Below are 20,669 nucleotides of genomic sequence, written 5' to 3'. Positions count from 1 at the left end.
TCCCAACACTGGTTAATTTATCATTGTTCTGAGTATTTGTTGATAATAGGGAGGAATAAATTAAGCAGAGCTTGGGAGAAATCTCTGATGTTCTAAGAATGCGAAGTCTCTAAAGATTTGCCATCTGGATGGACACAATAGAGAGCAGTGGCTTAAACGGAATTAGGTGAACACACATGCCTGTTGCAAGGCTTGTAACTGTACCAAGTTTACAGACTGTAAATGTAAGGATTAATTGTTGACCTGGCTATTACAATAGTAGTAGAATCTGGCAGAACTTAAATTCTTTTTAGAACATTATCACACATAAGGGATTATAAAAACCTTTGTAAATTCTAGGTCTGGGGCTTCACTGTATGTCAAAGTGTTAATGCATACAGTATGTGAAATAGAAGTTATTTGGCAGGTCTGATATTACGGAAGCGAAGTGTTTGCTGCAAAGCAGATTGAAAGCTGTATTATAAGATGATTAAAGAAATGAAGATCCTGATCCTGCTATGAATAATGTCACTGGCAGTTAAGCTTTGTCTACAATACAAATTAACTTGAGTCAAATTATGGTCACGTTGTTAAAGTATGATTGCAGTCTAAGTTTTACCTACTCTGTCCCTTACCTGTGTTTTTACTCAGATTATCATAGTAACCTGATCAAACATAGGTTATATATATGTAAAAAAAATAGTCAAGGTTTTACAATCTTGTGATCTGTGTAATTCCTGCTAATATCAGTAGGATACGGAATCGAATCCAATTTCTTTGCATTGCTTTCAAAAGGGAGGCAATACCTTTGGCATTAGTGAAAATACAGTCAAAGTTTTTACTTGTATGATTTTTAAAAAATCATTTAGTTGTTTATCAAATTAAATAGGGTTACTTTAAATGGCACCACTTGTCAGTCTTGTTTTGCCTTTTTTTTTTTTTTTTTTTTTTTTTGTTGCTTATAGCTGAAAATATGCTCCACTTTTGAAAACTCCCAATCAGTAGAAGATATTTTTGAAGTCTGTTTGGGTTATTTCTGACTAAATATGTTGATTGACAAAGCTTTTAAGTGGGCTCAATTTCTTTCAAGTTTAATTGCTGAGGGAACACCTTATTTCCTCCTATGGTAGTGATCATTTTTTAGATTGTGTCTCTTTTTTGATATGGTAATAGAAATAGGATACTCGAAGAATTTAGTAATTATTTTTCTGATTTTCACAGTTGGAAGTACTGTCTTCTCTGTCTGTACAAAAAGAACTTTTTGAATCTTTAGCAGAGGCCTCCACATAGACACTTGGACTGCAGTTCTGGTATAATCTGATGTGGTGTAAAATAGGAATAACTCCACTGAAGTATTGAGACAGATGTTAAAATATTGTAAAATGATGGATCAATACAGGTCTGCACCAGATGATAAACTAGTCAAATCTTTTGTGTGTAACAAGTGAAACATTTTATGGAATCAGGATCAGGTCCTTAGTGGTTGATTGTGGTCGGTGTGGCTGAACAAGTGACAAGGTTTATACTGTGCAGGTGTTACAGATAGATCTTTAAAAAGAGATACAGTTAGTAGTTAGTACCAAAAATGCATCCTGTATATGCATGGACTCTCACTATTGTCTTTGAAATACTATTATGTATGGAGCAGATTTTGCAGCATAGGAAGTCAGTGAAAATTTTTGTGGAAACAGCAGAAGTAGCTAGTTCTTAGCAGCTTCATACAAGCCAATTGCTGGTGAACTAGCCAACCATAGGCCATTTAAAGCATTCCTGTATGCGTCTGGATAATCTTTAGTTCTTGAAGTCATTAAATATGAAAGCCCTGCAGTAACACCTTCTTCTAGAAATGTCACTAGCCAAGATCTGAATTACTTAATTCATCTGAAAGCTAATATGTAGGAAAATTTTTAACAGCTAAAACCAACCTTGAAGTATGTATCTAGAAACATATACATGGGAAATAGATATTCCCTTAATCTCACAAATTTATATTTAGGTACCTATGAAAAAACCAGCTTGATTTTCAGGAGCACTATGTAATTACTTTAGGCAGCTTAGTTGGTTCCATTTTTGTATCTGAAAGATGCTCTGTAGCTCAGTTTTGCAGCCCCAAAAATGGGAGTTCATTTTATCCAGTTCTGAAAAGTCCTTTGGTTATGAAAAGTATTGGAACCTTCTCAAAGGACACTGCACAGCTAGTGCTTTTGGATGCTTGCTCCGAGAACAGTCTTCTGTTCCATGTTTGGGCTCTCAGTAGAGAGTTGGGAGACAGGCAATTCTCAGACTGCCAATCCCAAAATCCTGTGAGGAAGTGCAGATCTGCCCAGAGCTAGCCCGGTAGCCTGCCTGAGCCTCTTCTGATGGTTAGACACCTATGGCAGAACTACAGGGAATTGCTTGGGATAGAGAGACCAGAGCCTGCAGTGGGAAGCTAATAGAGGCCTGTCTAAGAACTAGGAAGCTCAATGAAGCATTTTGAGCATGACATGCTTTTGAATTCCTGCTCTGTACTAATGCTTAACAGATGAAGTACATAGTAAATTGGCAAGTACAGATAATAATAATTACAAGTATCACTGTTTTTATTTTACATATAAATAAAAATTTGTAAGGATAAAAATAACAAAAGTATTCCTACCACTTAGAAATAGCACACATTTCTAGTAATAAATGGGTCCTGTCTGGTCTCTTAAAGATCAACAAGCTAACAGTCTAACAAATCCAGATCCTAACACTTCTAGTAAAGACTTCCTTGTTGATAATTTGGCAAAGGGGCAACATTTATTATTCTTTCTGCTTTAGCAAACTTAGGTCTAGCTGGTAAACTAAATGCTTGCTAATTGTTGATAGAATCAGAAACTGGGCTAATAATCTTTGAGAAGGAATGCAAGGAGGGGAAAAGTTACCAGGTTTCACAGTAGGAGAACTGCTGAAACAGCTTGACAATTGGAAGCTAAATGAAGCTGTATAAAACTTAGACACCATCTGTATTGAAGACTGTTTTTAAAAGAAAAACATTTCTCCCTTTTTCTGTTCTCATAGCACTGTTCTGAGAGGTCAACAGCAGAAACTGAAGAATAGTTACCCCTTCACATTAGTTGTTCTTGTTTATGAAAATATTTTCACCTCTTATATTCATTAAGCCTTGGACTGTCTAATGTGTGTGAGTTAGAAACCTTCATCATAAGTTATTTTTACCCACCTATAGAATACATGGAGGGTCCTTAGAATGAGCACTTACGACGACTCAAAATTTCAAGAAAAGTAGATAAACTAAATAACTGTAGGCTGTTATGCCTTTAATAGGTAGCATAGTTTCAAAAAGCTGTGGAGCAGCCAGTACCTTGTTTTTAGATTTCCAAATATATACCTAGAAATCTAACATCCAGCCTATTTTGAAAAGCCTTGTCCACAAATATAAGGAGTCCCTTCATAAGTACCCACCAAGTATGCATATTTTATCTTACCAGGCTATAATAGCTTCTACTCTTTAAATGATCTGTCACAGTGAAATAAAACTGGACTAAACTTTGAAAAACCGCTTCATTTCGCATTGAAGATTAATGTTTCAACGCTCTTAGTTTTGCGTTGGTTCCGTTGGAACAGATTACTGGCAGAATGAAGCATATTTCCATGGAAAAAAATATGAAGTAAAGTAATAGTAATTTAAAAACATTAGTTTTCCTAATTTTGCTGATAATTCTTTATACTGGGCCAGAGTAAGCTCTTTTCTACTCCAGAGTTGTATCTCACCATTTACAAGTTACTGTTTGTAGCTAAAACAGGTTATTTGTGGAGTCATCACTGATAAATTTTCACTTTAATCAAAAGAAGAACATTGCTGAATAATTATGATGGCTCAAAGTTATCTGTTTATTATCTCTGAAAGACACATACTACTGTTTATTATAAAAATGTTTACTATATCCAAAAAAGGGAAAACCCATAATTACCGAAAGTCTTAACAGTACAGCAAACAGTCGCACACTCACTTTACTAAGGTGTATGCATAAGGAATACCAGCTTCCCCCCCCCCTTTGAGTTTTGTTATTATTTGCTTTTAAAGTATGACCCCCCAGTGCGCAGTCTGGGAGCATCTTATAAATTATGCAGGTGAACATAGCCTTAAATTAGGGAAGGCTCATTGGGCCTGAGCTCTCATAAACTTAAGAGAGCAAGACCCAGAAAGTACCATATCAAAATCTAAATCTAATAGGATTTCAACTTACATGCTTTATTAGGAATTTGAGTAGAAAGGAAAAAATATTTTAGTCTAAATGAGTCATCCCCTGAACAGTTTTTTATGAGAATGAATTTTGTAACCAGAAGTTGTTACCACAGTCACTTTCCTGTCAGTCCTGGGGAGTTTTGCTTTGAGGCCTGACAGTGAAGTCCTTCCTTCTGAAAATGCGGATGGTTGATTCCTGTCTATACCCTATCTTCAATAAATGTATGTTTTGAACTGTTTGGTCCTTAGTCACCCAGCACCTTTAATTGCAGCTAAAAATGCTTTGCTGTACAGTTCATAGAAAGAGGTGTTGATGGTGGGAGTGCTGATTGACAGAGCTGAACATGAGCAGCTTGTGCCCAGAAGCCAGGAAGCCACCAGCTCCTGGCCTGTATCAGCACCAGTGCGGCAGCAGGGCCAGGGCAGTGGTTGTGCCCCTGCACTGGGCACTGGAGAGGCTGCACCTCAAATCCTGTGTCTAGCTCTGGGCCCTTCACTACAAGAGAGACATTGAGGTGCTGGAATGGGGCCAGAGAAGGGCAATGGAGCTGGTGAAGGATTTGAAGCACAAGTGTGATGGGGAATGGCTGAGGGACCTGGGGGGTTCAGTCTGGAGAAGAGAAGGCTCAAGGGGGAACTTTATCGCTCTCTACAACTGCGTGACAGGAGGTGGGGTTGGTCTCTGCTCCCAAGGAGCGAGTGACAGGACAAGAGGAAACAGCCTCAAGCTGCACCAGGAGAGGTTTAGATTGGAGATCAGGAACAATTTCTTCCCCAGAGGGTGCTCAGGCATTGGAACAGGCTGCCCAGGGCAGGGCTGGAGTCACCGTCCCTGCAAGTGTTCACACACCACGGAGACGAGGCCCTCAGTGCCATGGGTTAGCGGTGGCCTTGGCAGTGCTGGGGTAAGGGTTGGACTGGATGAGCTGAAAGGTTTTTTCCAACCTAGTTGATTCTATGAAAGAGAAGTTTGGTATAGACCATCTAAAAAGGTTCAGGGCTATATATTAATTTCTAATTGCAGCTTCTAAGTGGTTTGCAGCACGTTCTGTGTAGAATAGAAGAAAATTCAAGGTGAGGAACCTTCTAGATAAGGACAGTTGTCCATTCTGACTTCCTTGCTTATCTTTTAAGGAGTAATCAAATTCACTCAAAAGAACTCCAGTGACTAGTGTCTTTTCAATCTGTATATATTCCAAGGCTGCTGAGTACCACTGCATGCATCTGTGATAAGATCGCTCTAGATGTCTGACCTCTTAAGAAATGAGTAAGACAGGAAGTACTGTGTGAGATACATAGTAATGGGAAAGTTCTCGTGGATTTGACCCATAAACTGCTTCTCAATACAGCTTTATATAGGAAAGGATGGTTAGAAACCTGCCTGATAACTCACTAGCCTGTGTAAGTCAAAAAGGAATTTCTGAGGAAGCACTCACAAGTATGCAGGAGTTTTTGCTGCAAAATTTCTAGTAAAATAGCATCCAGGTAATTGTCTATCAATGAAATGAATTCGACACAGAATTTGTCAAATGATTTGTGACAGCAACAGATTTAAATTACTAGTAAGATACTGTGAGTGGAAGTTGATAGTGTGCTAAGAAACAGGAGATCAAGTGTTTCATATGGTTAAATATAAATTTGTTGACATACCCATTGGCTGCTTAGAGTGATATGGGACAAAACATTCTACTTATGTGGAACAATGCAGCTCCATTTTCAGTGTGTGTGAATGGCTTAATATTTACATAGCTAGCCTTTGCATTAATGTTACTAGATGGATTTGAGTAAATCTATGCTATTGGAGTAAGACTATATAGAGAATTTCTTTGGGTTTGGATCATTGCTGCAGTTGGTCATCAGCTAAAAGATTGTAGAAAAGCATATATAATGCAGTATAAAGGCATCAGAATTTGATTCATGTGTCTAGTATGCATATCAGTATTAATAAGAATGATATATCACAGATTTTTATTTCACTTTGGAGATCATGAAATGAAAGCTATGATATTTTTTGCTGAGAGTATATGATTGAAATGTCTAGATTCTTACATGGGTTCTCTTCCAATCTAGGATTGCGTTATATTTTTGAGAGATGTGGTTATTTATTCATTGACTAAAATGCATTGTCATAGCCTGTAAAATAAATGTATCATTATATATTTAGGAACTCTAGGCTTGAAAATGCTAACCAAAATCGGAAATCAGTTTTTATATGCATTTTCCTCCTCTCCAAACAGAAAACATGTGAAATTTCCCTCATATAATTGACTCCTGGTATTCTGTCCTAACCTAGCAGTGTAGAAGTGTGATCTGAGATCCAGTTTACAACTACTAAACTCCACTGAATTCTTTTAATTTTCAGCAGAGATATGCTGACAGAAGTGGCTTTTTTTTTTATTTCTTCTTTTTAGTTAACATGCTTTTACATATATTTTAGTAACATTTAAATTAGCTTAGAAGATTTCATATTTCTGTCAATGCATTTTTTCTTTCCTCTAAGTTTCATGTTTAGTTCTGATGGAAGAAAGCTAAAGGGAAAGTGAAGGAAAAATAAACATGGCTTTGGAGTTATAGTTAATATGAAATGCTCTGGACCAAATGTTGCTATACCTACAACTGTAAATATGGAAAGCTCATTGAGTGAATGAGTACTTCAGCCATACCACGGTAATGAAGACCAGAATTTGGCTCTACAATTTTAAATATTGCAAAGTACAAGTTATTTCAGGTCTTTTTTTTTTTTTTTTTTTTTTTTTTTTTTTTTTTTTTTTGATTTATAGTCTGTGTTTTTCAAAACCAGGAAATTATGCTGGAGCTAAATGCTTAACAGTTTGGTATCTTCGTAGAATCATAGAATCTATGGTTTGGGTTGGAAAGGATCTTAAGATCACTCAGTTCCAACACCTGCCGTGGGCAGACACACCTCACACTAGACCATGTCGCCCGAGACTCTGTCCAGCCTGATCTTGAACACTGCCAGGGATGGAGCATTTACCACTTCTTTGGGCAACCTGTGCCAGGGTCTCACTACTCTCACAGGAAAGAACTTCTTTATATCTAACCTGAACTTCACTGTTGCAGTTTAAACCCATCACTCCTTGTCCTGTCACTGCAGTCCCTAAGGAAGAGTCCCTCTCCAGCATCCTTGTTGCCCCTCTTCAGATATTGGAAGCTGCTCTGTGGTCTCCATGCAGCTTCTCTTCTCCAGGCTGAACAGACCCAACATTCTCAGCCTGTCGAAGAAAGAAAGATATCTTGAAAGATAGTAGGACACTCAAGTTCCTTCCTCACACAGCTGTCTGCTAAAGAGGGATTTTTGAATACTTCTGTGCCATTCGAGAAATCCCAGCACTTTTAAACCCTTCTCCTCTAGTTAGTATTGTATATTCTTTCAGTGGCAGTGAAATTTGCAGATGTCTCTCTTAACTTTTTTGAATTGAGGACAATGTATGTTGCTGAACTATAGTATTCTATATATATATAATCCCACTATAATATTTAGTGGGATTTATGATCCTTGCAGTTAGTTCAATCAGTGGGAAGGTAGCACAGTGAGAACTTGCTTTTTGATTGTGGGAGAGCTCAGTTGGGCTTGCAGTGATGAACACAGGCTTCCTTTCAGAGGGTTATTTTGCGGCTTTGTCTGGCTTGCCTGCAGAAGGTGGCCTTCAAGCAATAGTGCGGTGTGGCCATAACCACCTGCATGAAGGGACCCACTTTCGGGGTCTGGATCTTGCATTTTGTCAAATTTGCCATGGCAAGCAGAGTTAAGTTTTCAAAGCTGAGTTTCATAAAGTGAATTGACTGCACCCCAAGGTTAGGTGAACAGAACTGTTTGCATGATGCTTATTTGTTGGTTATTTTGTTGCCATCTTAAATCTTAACACCAAATTGGAAGGATAGAAAAGCATTACGTTGTATATCATTAATCTGCAGTTTTGCTTGCTTCTGAGAAAACTATCAAACAGAATTAGACTAGAAGGTAAAATCACTTAGGCAAGCTGCTTCAGGCACTCTAAGGAAGAGTCTCTTCTTGGGAGGGACTCCAGATCTGCCAGTATATGGGCTACGGTATTGTCCCATATAAATACAAGCTGTAGTCTTAATTTGTGGAATATGCAAACAGGCAAACTACATGGCCTTAGCACTGATGCTGTTTCTGGCTATTTCTTACCATTTCCAAAATCATGTGGGACCAGAACGCTGGAGAAGAGGCAGTTTTCAGGAAGAGCTGAAACTCCCAGGGTACAGTGACACTGAGCACTGCAGAACCTACAGAAACTGGCTGAGAGAAGCCATGGTTTTAGCTGTCAGCTTCCAGACTATGCTCTTCCCTGACTCTGTGAGCTGGCTTCCTACCCCTCTCCCCTACTCTTCTAAGCAGGCAAGTGTTGGGTGTGCAAGGATTTCTCTTTGGCCTTTATACTTCAAACAGCTTACCTGTAAGCAGTTAGGATCTAAGCGCTGCTGTTTTTTAAGAGCTGTTCATTTATTTTTGACCAGATTCCTCCGTGTGTGTGCTCTGTGGCATATTGAGAGCAACTGTGTCTAGTGGTTTCCGTAGAGACGCTGAGCAGGTCATCCGAACATGTGCCGTGAGCTCACCAAGGAAGTTGAGACTAATGTCATGGCAGCCGGGTCAGGGCTACTGAGTGCTTGCTCCAACTAGCTTTCCATAGGAAAAAGGGGGTATTTCTGCAGAACCCCAGTATATGATAGGTAATATATGCATGACACAGGAGGAGTGTAGGGGAGAAGTGCTTTACACAGTGAGGCCAGTTTTCATCTGGAAGGTGTCGGTAACAGCTGTGAGGAGATGTCCAGGCCTGCTGCCTCCCAGCTGAAACGTAGGATTGGCTGCATCCTAATCTGGGAGTCAAGTCCAGGTTAAATAATGACACACACGACAATGTTGCAAAAACATCTGTGAGGAAGAGGCACAAACTCTGTTCATTTCACAGACTAAATAATATGTAGGTTTCTATCAAAAGCAAGTTTTTGTAAAGAAGTATATTAAGTCTTTCACATTCCTGCCTGGTTTATCTAAAGACTTCTAAAGAACTTCTTTACTTTTTAACAGTTGGTCAAAGTGGCTAAGTACTTAGCCACGTTATTTTTGGAGATGGATTAATTAACTTACTTGTGTAAATTACTTCATGCAGCTTTTAATTTCTAGAAGTTACATTTCTAGAATTCCATGTAAACCTGCTAGTGTTTTTGCTGTTTACATTTTGTGAATCACTATTTGTGGAAATAAATATCATCTCTGCACTATTAACAAAATGTTTGTTCTTCTTATACTGAATTTGTGGTGTTGAAATTGTCCTATTATTATTCTGTTTCTTGTCTGGAAGGTTTTTAGCAGCAGAACTAGTAGGGAGTAATAAATAATCTTGTTTATGGGTGAATAGTTTCCCAGTCAGCCAGGTAAAGAACAGACATTATTCTAAAGAATAATGAAGACTCTGGTACAAATTATAGAAAAGAAAGAAAAAAGGAATGTAACAGTGGTTGACTTATACAACAATTTGGAATTTTTACTGATATGACTGACTGGCTCTTCATTGCTTTGCTGGTTCCAGTTATGATAGCTACTGCAAAAATAGCCATTGCTTACCAGAAAAACAAATGTGGCAGTTCTTTCAGTATGGGGGTAACTTTAGAATGTGTGGAGTCCCCACAGAAAATGCATTATGCCCATTAAAATTATTTAGTCTGTACTTAACAGAGATGTAAGATTAATGTTTCAGAATTTGCCCACTGTTGAAACTTTTCTTTTGAGAATGTTTAAACATAATTTCTTGAATCTGCAGGATATGTTGGCTTGAAATAAATTCATTGATTCAACATGGATTAGCTTGCAACAAAGACTGGCTATATGGTTTATATTTGGTATCACCATCTGATGGAAAAAGGAAATGAGAAGTTGCATGATAGGAGAAAAAATAAAAGGCTCACAAACATTTTCTTGTAAATGTATTTTAAGACAAAAGAAGTTATGTGCCTTCTAGGCTGACTGAGAAAACCTCAGATTTTGTTTTTAAAGAATATACTTTTGGTATTCAAAAATAGGTTTAACTACAAAGTTGAGTTCTTCATATTTGGCAATGCCAGGAGATGAGTAGGATAAGCTAGTTAAACTTGACTTTGTTCACATCTGTTATTGATACTAAAGTGACTTCTGAGATACTACAGTGATGAAAAAATAGTAACTGATGAAAAAAATAGTAACACTGCCTACAACTGTACGAATAGTAAGAAAAGAAGGTACAGATGTTTCCATCAGTGACTGTAAATAGAATATCACTTTGCCTATGTTTTTGCTCTTTCACTTGTTTGCAAATAGTTGAATATTCTCATACAATGAATTCTGGGCCTAAAGCTGATGTTTTTTGACACATAAAATGAGTAATAACAGAGCTATAGTTAATGCCATAGTGCAGTTCAAAAACATGAAGGGGGGTCAAATTTACCAAACACATTTCTCAGCTTTAACAGTGAAAATCATGGAAAATTTTGGCTTTCCAGAAAAGTTTTGCCAACATGAAAACTGCAGAATAGTCCCAGTGAAAAAATTGTCTGTTGAAATTCTCTTTCCACTAAAAAAAATTAGTGAAGCCATGATCTATAGGAAGTACGATAATAAACACCTTAATTTTTTGTAAGAGGAAAGATAATGCCATAGGCAAACTATGTTCTCTTACTGCCTCTGTTGAAGTGCTTCTCCATTCAGTACCTGGCCCTTTTGCCATGGTGAATTACTATAGGTTAAGGCTTTGTTGTTGGCTTTATATATATATATATATATATTTATGTAAATTGATCTTTTTATATATATATATATATATATAATCTTGTATCACTATGAGTGCAATAGCAGCTCTGGATTTCAACTTTAAATTGAGCATAAATACAACCTGATTGTAGTTGGGCTCTAAAGTACAAAACAAGTCCATTTGAATTTTAACTTGGAAATAATGAAAGATTTATTCAGTCTATTCATTCCTTGCAGGCAAAGCAGGTACATTTTTCTTTCTCTAACTGGGTGGGAAAAAAGGTTAGCTTCTTCCTTACCACTTTGTATTGGTGAAAACAGCCATATGTAATCAGAATATGTATTAATGTTAGCAGCAATCTATAGCAATCTGATAGCAGATTGTTAGTAGCTAAATGCTTCTGAAACTTTTGTGCAAAATTTTAAAATCAGTTCCACTTCTTAGAAATCACAGATTAAAATAATATGCTGTTAGTTTCAATCACCAAGATTCTCTGCTTTTGGGAAACAGTGATTTTCAGTGTTTAGTCAAGTAGTTTGAAAATCTGATCGTAACAATTAAATTGGATGGGATAAACTCTCATATTTAAAATAATCCTGTTAAAATAATATTCTAGCATAGAAGTAATCTTCAATAAATCAGAATAGGATGCGGCTACTGCTATGATTAAACATATGCTTTTGCAGTGAAATCGATATCCTTTTGGAGGCTGAACACTATAGAGATGCAAGATGAGTAATTTTTTTTTTTTCTCTTTGTCAGCTGAGCCCGTTGATGTGCTAAAAGCATTAGAATTTCACAATTTACCAGAAGGAGTATCAAGAACATCAGGATTTTGCACAAACAGAAGGGATTCAAAAGGATCGGATGTAGCCTACAGAGTTTCAAAAACTGCACAGCTGAGTGCCCCAACAAAGCAGCTGTACCCAGGTAAGACTGTCAGAAAGCTATTACTTTGGTGAATTATCTTACTGCCTGTGTTTTTATGGTATCTAAAGCACAGCATATAGTTTGTCATCAGTACCACAAAACATTTCTGTTACCCGTAGAGTTGAGCATGCATGTGAGTGACAGGACGTGCTCTTTATCTGCTGAGTGAATCTGGTTTTATTGGCTTCGGTTATAAACCTTCATCAATTTCTGTGTCACTGGCAGAACTGGCCTGGAGGTCGTATTACCTGTTCTTTCATGATGGTATCTGATGGAAAGCTTATTTGGTGGCTTTGGCGAGTTTCCTCCAGTTTCAGTAGTCCATTTAAAAGCAGTATTTCCTGGAGTAGTGCTGTGGTGGTAGAAATGCGTTGTGGTTGGCCATTGCAAAATCATTCCCAAAAGTACCATCTGTCAAGAATTACCTAAAAGCATCTGGGTATTTGGGGGACTAAACAAGGCTAGTTGTGGATAGCAGGTAATGTGATTCCATCTTTTCTCAAATTTCTCTAAAATTAAATAATCACACTTTGGAAAATATTCTTTGGATATTGAGGGGTTACTTCTGTTATTTTGCTGCCACTTATCACTTGACCCAGACCGTTGGGGAAAATGATAATAAGAATATTAAAAAACCAAAATCCTGGAACATTTAATTTTTCTGCTTTGATAAATCATGTAGAATTTTAATAAATCAGTCTACAAATATACAGAGAAGATACTGGGGAAGAAAAATACTTTCTTTTTTGTCTTTCAAAGTAGAAATCATACAGATATCATTCCAGATTTCTAAAAGGGGGAAACATACATTATTTTGTAGTAATATAAAGACAGACTAGGAATAATGTGGGCCCTTTCCAGAAGGAAACAGGAAAACTGGCTACCCTGGATTTGGAGAAGGATGGGCTTCTCAATGAATTCTTTGCCTCAGTCTTCGCTGGCAAGTGCTCTGACCACGCTGCTCAAGTTTTGGAAGACAGATGCAGGGACTGTGAGAATGAAGACCTTAGACCTACTATAGGAGAGGATCAGGTTTGAGATCATCTTAGGAACCATTCAGGTGCACAGGTCCATGGGACCTGATGAAATCCATCCGTGGGTCCTGAAGGAGCTGGCAAATGAAGTTGCTAAGCCACTTTCCATCATATTTGAAAAATCGTGGCAGTCAGGTGGAGTTCCCGATGCCTGGAAAAAGGGCAATATAACCCCCATTTTCAAGAAGGGGAATATAGAAGACCCAGGGAACTACAGGCCAGTCAGTCTTACCTCTGTGCCTGGCAAAATCTTGGAGCAGATTCTCCTGGAAACAGCGAGGTGGTTGGTGACAGCCAGCATGGCTTCACTAAAGGCAAATCCTGCCTGACCAATCTGGTGGCCTTCTATGATGTGGCTACAGAACTGATAGATAGGTGCAAAGCAGTTGACATTGTCTATCTAGACTTATGCAAAGCGTTCAACACTGTCCTGCATGACATCCTTGTCTCTCAACTGGAGGGACATCAATTTGATGGATGGACCGTTCGGTGGATAAAGAACTGGCTGGATGGCTGCACACAAAAAGTTGTCAATGGCTCAATGTCCAGTTGGAAACCAGTAACGAGTGGTGTCCCTCAGGGATTGATATTGGGACTGATCTTGTTCAACATCTTTGTTGGTGACACGGACAGTGGGATTGAGGTGCCCTCAGTAAGTTTGTGATGACACAAAGCTGTGTGGTGCAGTCAACATGCTGGTGGGAAGGGAGAGGATCCAGAGGGACCTTGACACACTTGGAAGCTGGCTAGTGTCAACTTCATAAAGTTCAACAAAGTGAAGTGAAAGGTCCTACACCTGGGTTGGGGCAGTCCCAGGCACAGCTACAGGTTGAGCAGAGAAGAGATTCAGAGCAGCTTGAGGAGGAGGACTTGTGGGGGTTGTTTGGAGAGTAACTGAACATGAGCCATCTACAGTGTGCATTCGCAGCCCAGAAGCCACCCATGTGCTGGGCTGCATCAAGAGGAGCATGAGCTGCAGCTTGAAGGAGGTGATCTCCCTCTACTTTGCTGTTGTGAGACCTCACTTGCAGCACTGTGTGCAGCCCTGGTGTCCTCAACATAAGAAGGATATGGAGCTCTTGGAGCAGGTTGATCAGTGCACGAGGATGATCAGTGGCTGGAGCACCTCCCGTATGAAGATAGGCTGAGAAAGTTGGGGCTGTTAAGCCTGGAGAAGAGAAGGCTGCATGGAGACCTCATAGCAGCCTTCCAGTATCTGAAGGGGGCCTGCAAGGATGCTGGAGAGGAACTCTTCACTAGGGACTGTGGTGATAGGACAAGGGGTAGTGGGTTAAAACTTAAACAGGGAAAGTTTAGATTGGATATAAGGAAGAAGTTCTTTCCTGTGAGGGTGGTGAGGCACTGGAATGGGTTGCCCAGGGAAGTTGTGAGCGCTCAGTCCCTGGTGATATTCAAAGCCAGGTTGGACAGAGCCTTGGGTGTCATGGCGTAGTGTGAAGTGTCCCTGCCCATGGCAGGGGGGTTGGAACTAGATGATCTTAAGGTCCTTTCCAACCCTAACTATTCTATGATTCTATGATCCTATAATATTTTAAAGCAATTTCAACTTAGTTGCTGTTGTGGTTTAAGCGCAGCCTGTCACTCAGAAACCACGCAGCTGTTCACTTACTCCCCCCCTTTCTCCCCCCACTCCCGGAGGGATGGGGAGGAGAATCGAAAGAATGTAACTCCCACGGGTTGATAAGAGCAGTCCAGTAACTAAGGTATAACACAAACCACTGCTGCTACCTCCAATAATAATAATGATAGGGGAATAACAAGGGGAGAAAATACAACCGCTCACCACCCACCGACTGATACCCAGCCTGACCGAGCAGTGATCTAACCCTTCCGGGTAACTGCCCCCAGTTTATATAGTGAGCCTGACATGCTGTGGTATGGAATACCTCTTTGGCTAGTTTGAGTCAGGTGTCCTGTCTCTGCTTCCTCCCGGCTTCCCCTCCTCCCTGGCAGAGCATGAGACTCACAAAGTCCTTGGTCAGACTAAATGTTACTGAGCAACAACTAAAAACATTGATGTTATCAGCGCTATTCCCAGGCTGAAAGTCAAAACCACAGCACTGGACCAGCTACTGAGAAGGATAAAAATGACTGCTACTGCTGAACCCAGGACAGTTGCATATAGTTAACAGAGCTGTCCGGCTGAAAATATCATTCACTGAAAGACACATTGCAGTCTACAGTGTCTTGCTGATGTTAGTGTGCCTGTGTGTATAATTAATTACTACTTTACCTAAGTAAGGTTAGCAGAATACCAGCTGTTCTTTCTTTAAAAAAATGGAAAAATGATCCATGGTATTGAAAGACTGCCCAAATTGCACAGTGTATTAAAGTTGGCTCCTTTATATTCTGAGTTTTACAATGGGTGTCATTGAAGCCAAGTGGGCAACGAAAAATTTAAAAAATTAAGCATTCAAATACAGCTGGACTTAAGACTAAACTGCCTTGGAATCACTGATATTTTTTAAAGTTTAGAATAGTACAAGCACCTTCTGCTGAAATCAAAGCCTGAGAGTCTAGAGCTGGAAGTCTGGGAGTGTGGATTGACTCAAGTTGTAGAATAAAGAGGAGATCTGGCAGCTGCAGTAATAACTCTTCATATGATTCTTGAATGCCAGAACAAGTAAGTACCTCGTGTTGCTGGCTGGCATCTAAATTTCTATAGCCTTTGAATGCCTTAATTTAGGTACTCTTCTGAAATGCTTTCAGTTTCTGCTTTACAATTGGAATGAGTTTGCTTGATTTTACCAGTCTGTTGCAACAATTCTGTTTGCGGGAGATGAAAACTGCTGCTCATGTGGTATAAAAAGAAGCCATCAGAATCATAGAATAGTTAGGGTTGGAAAGGACCTTAACATCATCCAGTTCCAACCCCCTGCCATGGGCAGGGACACCTCACACTAAACCATGCCACCCATGGCTTCATCCAACCTGGCCTTGAACACCGTCAGGGATGGAGCACTCACAGCCTCCCTGGGCAACCCATTCCAGTGCCTCAGCACCCTCACAGTAAAGAACTTCCTCCTTATATCCAATTTAAACTTCCCCTGTTTAAGTTTTGACCTGTTGCCCCTTGTCCTGTCACTACAGTCCCTGATGAATAGTCCATCCCCAGTATCCCTATAGCTCCCCTTCAGATACTGGAAGGCTGCTATGAGGTCTCCATGCAGCCTTCTCTTCTCCAGGCTGAACAACCTCACCTTTCTCAGCCTGTCTTCATACGGGAGGTGCTAATGCAGGAAAATGTCATGCTAACCTCTACTTCAGTAAAGAATCTAGAAACAATTTTTTTGATTATGGTCATTAACTTGCTTTTGAATCTTGTGGAACAGACATCATCTCTCCACCACAAGAAAGCCTTCTTTTCTTTCTGAGATTATTCTTAAAGATACTTGTGTGATCATGTCGCTTGTTCTTACTGCTCTATACTAGGGACTAAGGGCTAAAAGAAGATAGCCAAGATAAGATCAAGTGGTGAGACATCATTTTAGCTAAACAATAGAAGTTGTAATGCATCCTTTGCTTGCTTTCGTCTAACTCCTGTAACTCATCAGGAAGTATAGGTATTCTTTTAGCTACTGTAGCTCAAAGGGAGCTTTGAATCCCGAAAGCATCAATACAACCATCTTTTAAAAGTGAATCTAATAATATTTGTAGCTTCCCAGATTTCACTGACTGGAAGGCCTTTTATGATATGGAAAAATAACTACTTAGTTTTTTGTTGTACTGTTTATGTGTCGTTAGTTATCTTTTACAACAGCATATAGGAATGACAGGAATGACTACTCATATATATATATATGTATACACACAAAGATTTTTCTAGCAATTTTCCTTCCAATTGTTATTTTTGGTAATTGTTTAAATACAATCATACCAATAAACAAGAAATTTGAAAGTAGTTGAAAAGACTTTGGTAACTATTCCAGATATGTGTCCAAGAACTCTCTCTCTATATATATACACACATAGAAATTCATAAAGTTTTACATGTTAGAATGTCATTCATTTTTTACTTTTAAAATCAAAACCATGTTTGGAGGAAATTTACGTGTATTACACCTACACTGTGTAATTATAAAACCTTTGGGAATATAGTTACAGCAGTAATAACAGAAACTACTGAACTAAGGCACATGAATCATTTTTGGTCACCTTTCTTAGAAAGTTCCCATTTTTTTTTTCATAGGATGTTATCTGTTTGAAGAGCACGTGTCCAGACTAGCTGAATTGCTATCACCTGCATTAAGCATTTTCAACATATTTTTCAGCTTAACAGTGCAGGCAGTGCTTTTAAGTTAATTTCTTTGGCCTTAGTTGACAGTCATCTTTTCTCTTTCTTTTCCTCTTACTGTCATCTGTTTACTCAGATGATAAAAGGTATACAGTTTAATTTAACCTGTAAACTAACAGCTTTGCTTTTGTCATTAAAAAGCTTGACCAAAGGCTCACCAGAGTAAATGAAATTCTTTCCATTTATTTAGTTCTGATCCTTCAAAATAAGGTGTCAAAACAAGCCCTAAAGTGGGCTGTATTACTACAGTGTTTCAACAACCTTTGCAAAAAAGTTAAAAAAGATGGTAGAAAGCACATAAACCAACACTGCAGCAGACAATATAATAAGTGTAAGGCTAGGGATTTTCTGTTTTAGAAGAGTAGCATGTCATTTAAAGAGCAATGAAGATTTTATGTATTCTGTTTTCATACTGTATATTAAGAGTTAATGCCATCAATAGCTTGTCTTCACGGAAGAATTTAGATTCCTGAGAATTTTCCCACAAGATTTGTGTTGGAAACAGTTTTCTCCACTGGAAGAAGTAATTCCTAAGTCAGCTTTTGATGTAGAAATCTTACATACTTTTATTAATTACAAAAATATAGCATATTATTTTATAAAAACTATATTATTAAAATGTTTAAGAATATTTTACTCACTTAAATGCACACAGAATTACAGTTGTATTAATTGCCAACATTATGATTAGATTCTTATCCCTCTATTTCTTGCATGTCAAATTGCAGCTGAAGCTGAAGCCACACGGCACCAATGCGTATTCTGAATTTTAGAATCTCAGTCTTACACTTCATTGGTTATTAAGCCTAATAGACTTTCACATCAAGTGAAGTGCAGACCTACCACCACATTCAACAGGAGCAGTCTTGAGTACAGACCTCAGTCCTTCCTTTATGAGAAAGCTATATCCACTTTTAATCGTGTTTAGTTGTCAAGTTTGAAACAACAATTGATATATAATTGCTATTCCAAAGAGAAAGCATTAGGGAATAAATGAAAATGAAATGTTCTTTGATTTTGCCTAAATCTCCTACTAAATAAAACTAGTTATGTATTTTTTCAACTTTTATGTTTTTCATTTTTGAGAATTAAAAAACCCACAGCAGTTTGCATGAGGCATCCTCTGTGCTTATAGAAAAATGCAAATCTTTAAAGACGGGGGGGGGGGTGTTTCTGAATTTGTAACTGTATATCACTTTATTTACAGAGGGAGACTTTCCAGAAGATTTTTCAGTATTAATGACAGTAAAACCTAAAAAGGGGATCCAGTCCTTCCTTCTGTCTGTCTACAATGAGCAAGGAATTCAGCAAGTAGGTGTTGAAGTTGGTAGATCCCCTGTCTTCCTATTCGAAGACCAAAATGGAAAACCTGCTCCAGAAGACTATCCGCTTTTCAGGACTGTCAACATTGCTGATGGCAAGTAAGTGTAAGATTTTAAGAGGAAAAATACTACCACAGACCACTGTGTAGGTGATTACAAACAGTTATCTGATATATTTAAATAATTCATTAATGCTGTTTCCAGCTAGTTGGACTGCTGTGGTACAAAATCAGAGAACCTTTGCAGCAGAATACAATTCCAGCTTCCGATGGTGTATACATCTACAAATAAAGCCAAATCACATACATATTTGCCATTTCTATAAATCAAGAGTGAAGAAATGATCATAGAAGATAAAACCACCAAAGCTAAACCTATGAAGATTCTTCTTGTGCAGTATAGAAGGAAACTGTTTTCAAAACAACTCAAGGAATTGTCTCACTAGAAGGGCTTAATTGTCCATTTAAAGGTGAGAGGAAGACAAGAGAGCATAAAATTTCTCTTACCCTGAACCAAAACAGCAGATAAATAAGATGGTTTGAAATGGCTATATATAAGGAAGTGAGCGAAGGATAAGACGGACAATTAATCTTTGCTGCAAGGACTTATACTGTGCCTTCCGTAAAGGCAATTAATCTCAAACACCTATTGTGTTATTAATGCAGTTGTTAATTTTTTTGTACCTAACTTCCCTTTGTAGACAAGCAGCCATTCTCTGGGAATGTCGTTCTGGTGCTTGTAAATGAACATTCGCTCTTTTAAAGTCTTTCTACTCATTGTGCTGCAGTCCAGGAAGAGCAGCCACAGTTTTCAGAGACACACAGAAAGAAATGTTATTAAAGCAAAATAAAAAGAGAAAAAAAGATAAGTAGAGAAGGAAGGGCAGAAATTCATCTGTAATAACATATGTTCATAAAGCAGTAAAGGATGAAAAAGAGAAAAAAGTAATTGTCTTCTAGCCTTTGTATTACCAGAGAATGAAATTATGCCATGAAACCTGAACCTGATGCATTTCTGTAGCAGAAGCAGTGATAATACAAAGTAGCAGACTTTTTTGTTGTTGTTGTTGGCTTCATCTAAATAACAACACTTCGACATGGAATTCAGAATTTTACCCAAAATGTTGATAAACTGATAAAAAATGAAGAAATCAACATAAATTTGGTTTGATACAATTTCCTGCAGTGAGACTATACAACTTCAAAGTCAACTGGAGTCAGTCATGTGCACAGTGAGCTGTGATTTCATGCTTTCAGCTTCTACATGCTTTCAAAAGATAGAGTGACAATTTTCCTCTGACTCAGCTATTTTATGAGTGATCTAGGACAACAATCTTCATCTCAAAATGAGATATATTTAAAAAGTGTAAAGAGAGTAATATGCCTGAGGATGCATGGACAGTTTGCTTTTATAATGGTAATGTTTAACTGTGTTCCAGAGAAAACACGGAACTATAGTTCTGGCTCAGTGATACTGTTTAGCAGTCAGATTCCATTAGCTTCAAGGTGTTTCTTTTGATATACAGAAGCTCTTTAAAACAGTGATCTAAGCTGTCTCTCTGATGTAAACAATCTTAGTGCCACGAATGCCAACTGAAATAATTTGATTCCAGCCTTCGTCTTACGATAATATGACATTCTTTGATGACTTTTTTTGCCCTGGTGTATCAAAGATTCTTTCATGTTTTGCTCCCTAGTAGATTACAGGGTGGCCTGTTCTTGTTATTTGATATTTTAAGTAGAGAAGCTCACTAAATTAATGTGGTTTGTCATGATAATAAATCCTCATAAAGGACATAGCATAGTTGGGCAAACTGTAAAAAACTTTGTTCTCAGATGTCTTGAAAATAAAATAATTTGTCAGTGTTCTAAATTGCCTCATTCACTGTTGCAGGAGTAGTGGCAAGGATTTTGTAAGTATATGTATCTGGAGAAGCACCTGTGTTGGAACTGTTGTACATCTTTGAAAAATGTCTATAGCTATGGGATACATTCAAATAAGCAAAAGAACATGGTAATAATTTGGTGATTGATCACAGAAAACAAATATTAAAATGTAAATAACAAAGACTAAGGTGCTGGATTA

At 38.2% G+C, this 20,669-nt stretch overlaps 1 protein-coding gene across 3 annotated transcripts in view; it reads left to right on the top strand.

Moving 5' to 3' along the window:
- The window catches only part of COL11A1 (collagen type XI alpha 1 chain), a gene marked incomplete at both ends in the record, with an annotated part of 166,972 nt that overhangs the window by 4,421 nt on the left and 141,882 nt on the right, over nucleotides 1-20,669 (top strand). For all 3 annotated transcript variants that reach the window (XM_080623762.1, XM_080623763.1, XM_080623764.1), the window contains 2 exons: nucleotides 11,746-11,913; nucleotides 18,470-18,683. In XM_080623762.1, coding sequence (XP_080479888.1) covers nucleotides 11,746-11,913; nucleotides 18,470-18,683 — 382 coding nt within the window. The remainder of the gene's footprint in view (nucleotides 1-11,745; nucleotides 11,914-18,469; nucleotides 18,684-20,669) is intronic.

Source organism: Psittacula echo, assembly GCF_963264785.1.
Source record: "Psittacula echo genome assembly, chromosome: 7".
NCBI classification, from domain to species: Eukaryota; Metazoa; Chordata; class Aves; order Psittaciformes; family Psittacidae; genus Psittacula; species Psittacula echo.
The sequence above is the reverse complement of the archived record's forward strand: the minus strand, read 5'-3'. Positions and strand labels throughout refer to the sequence as shown.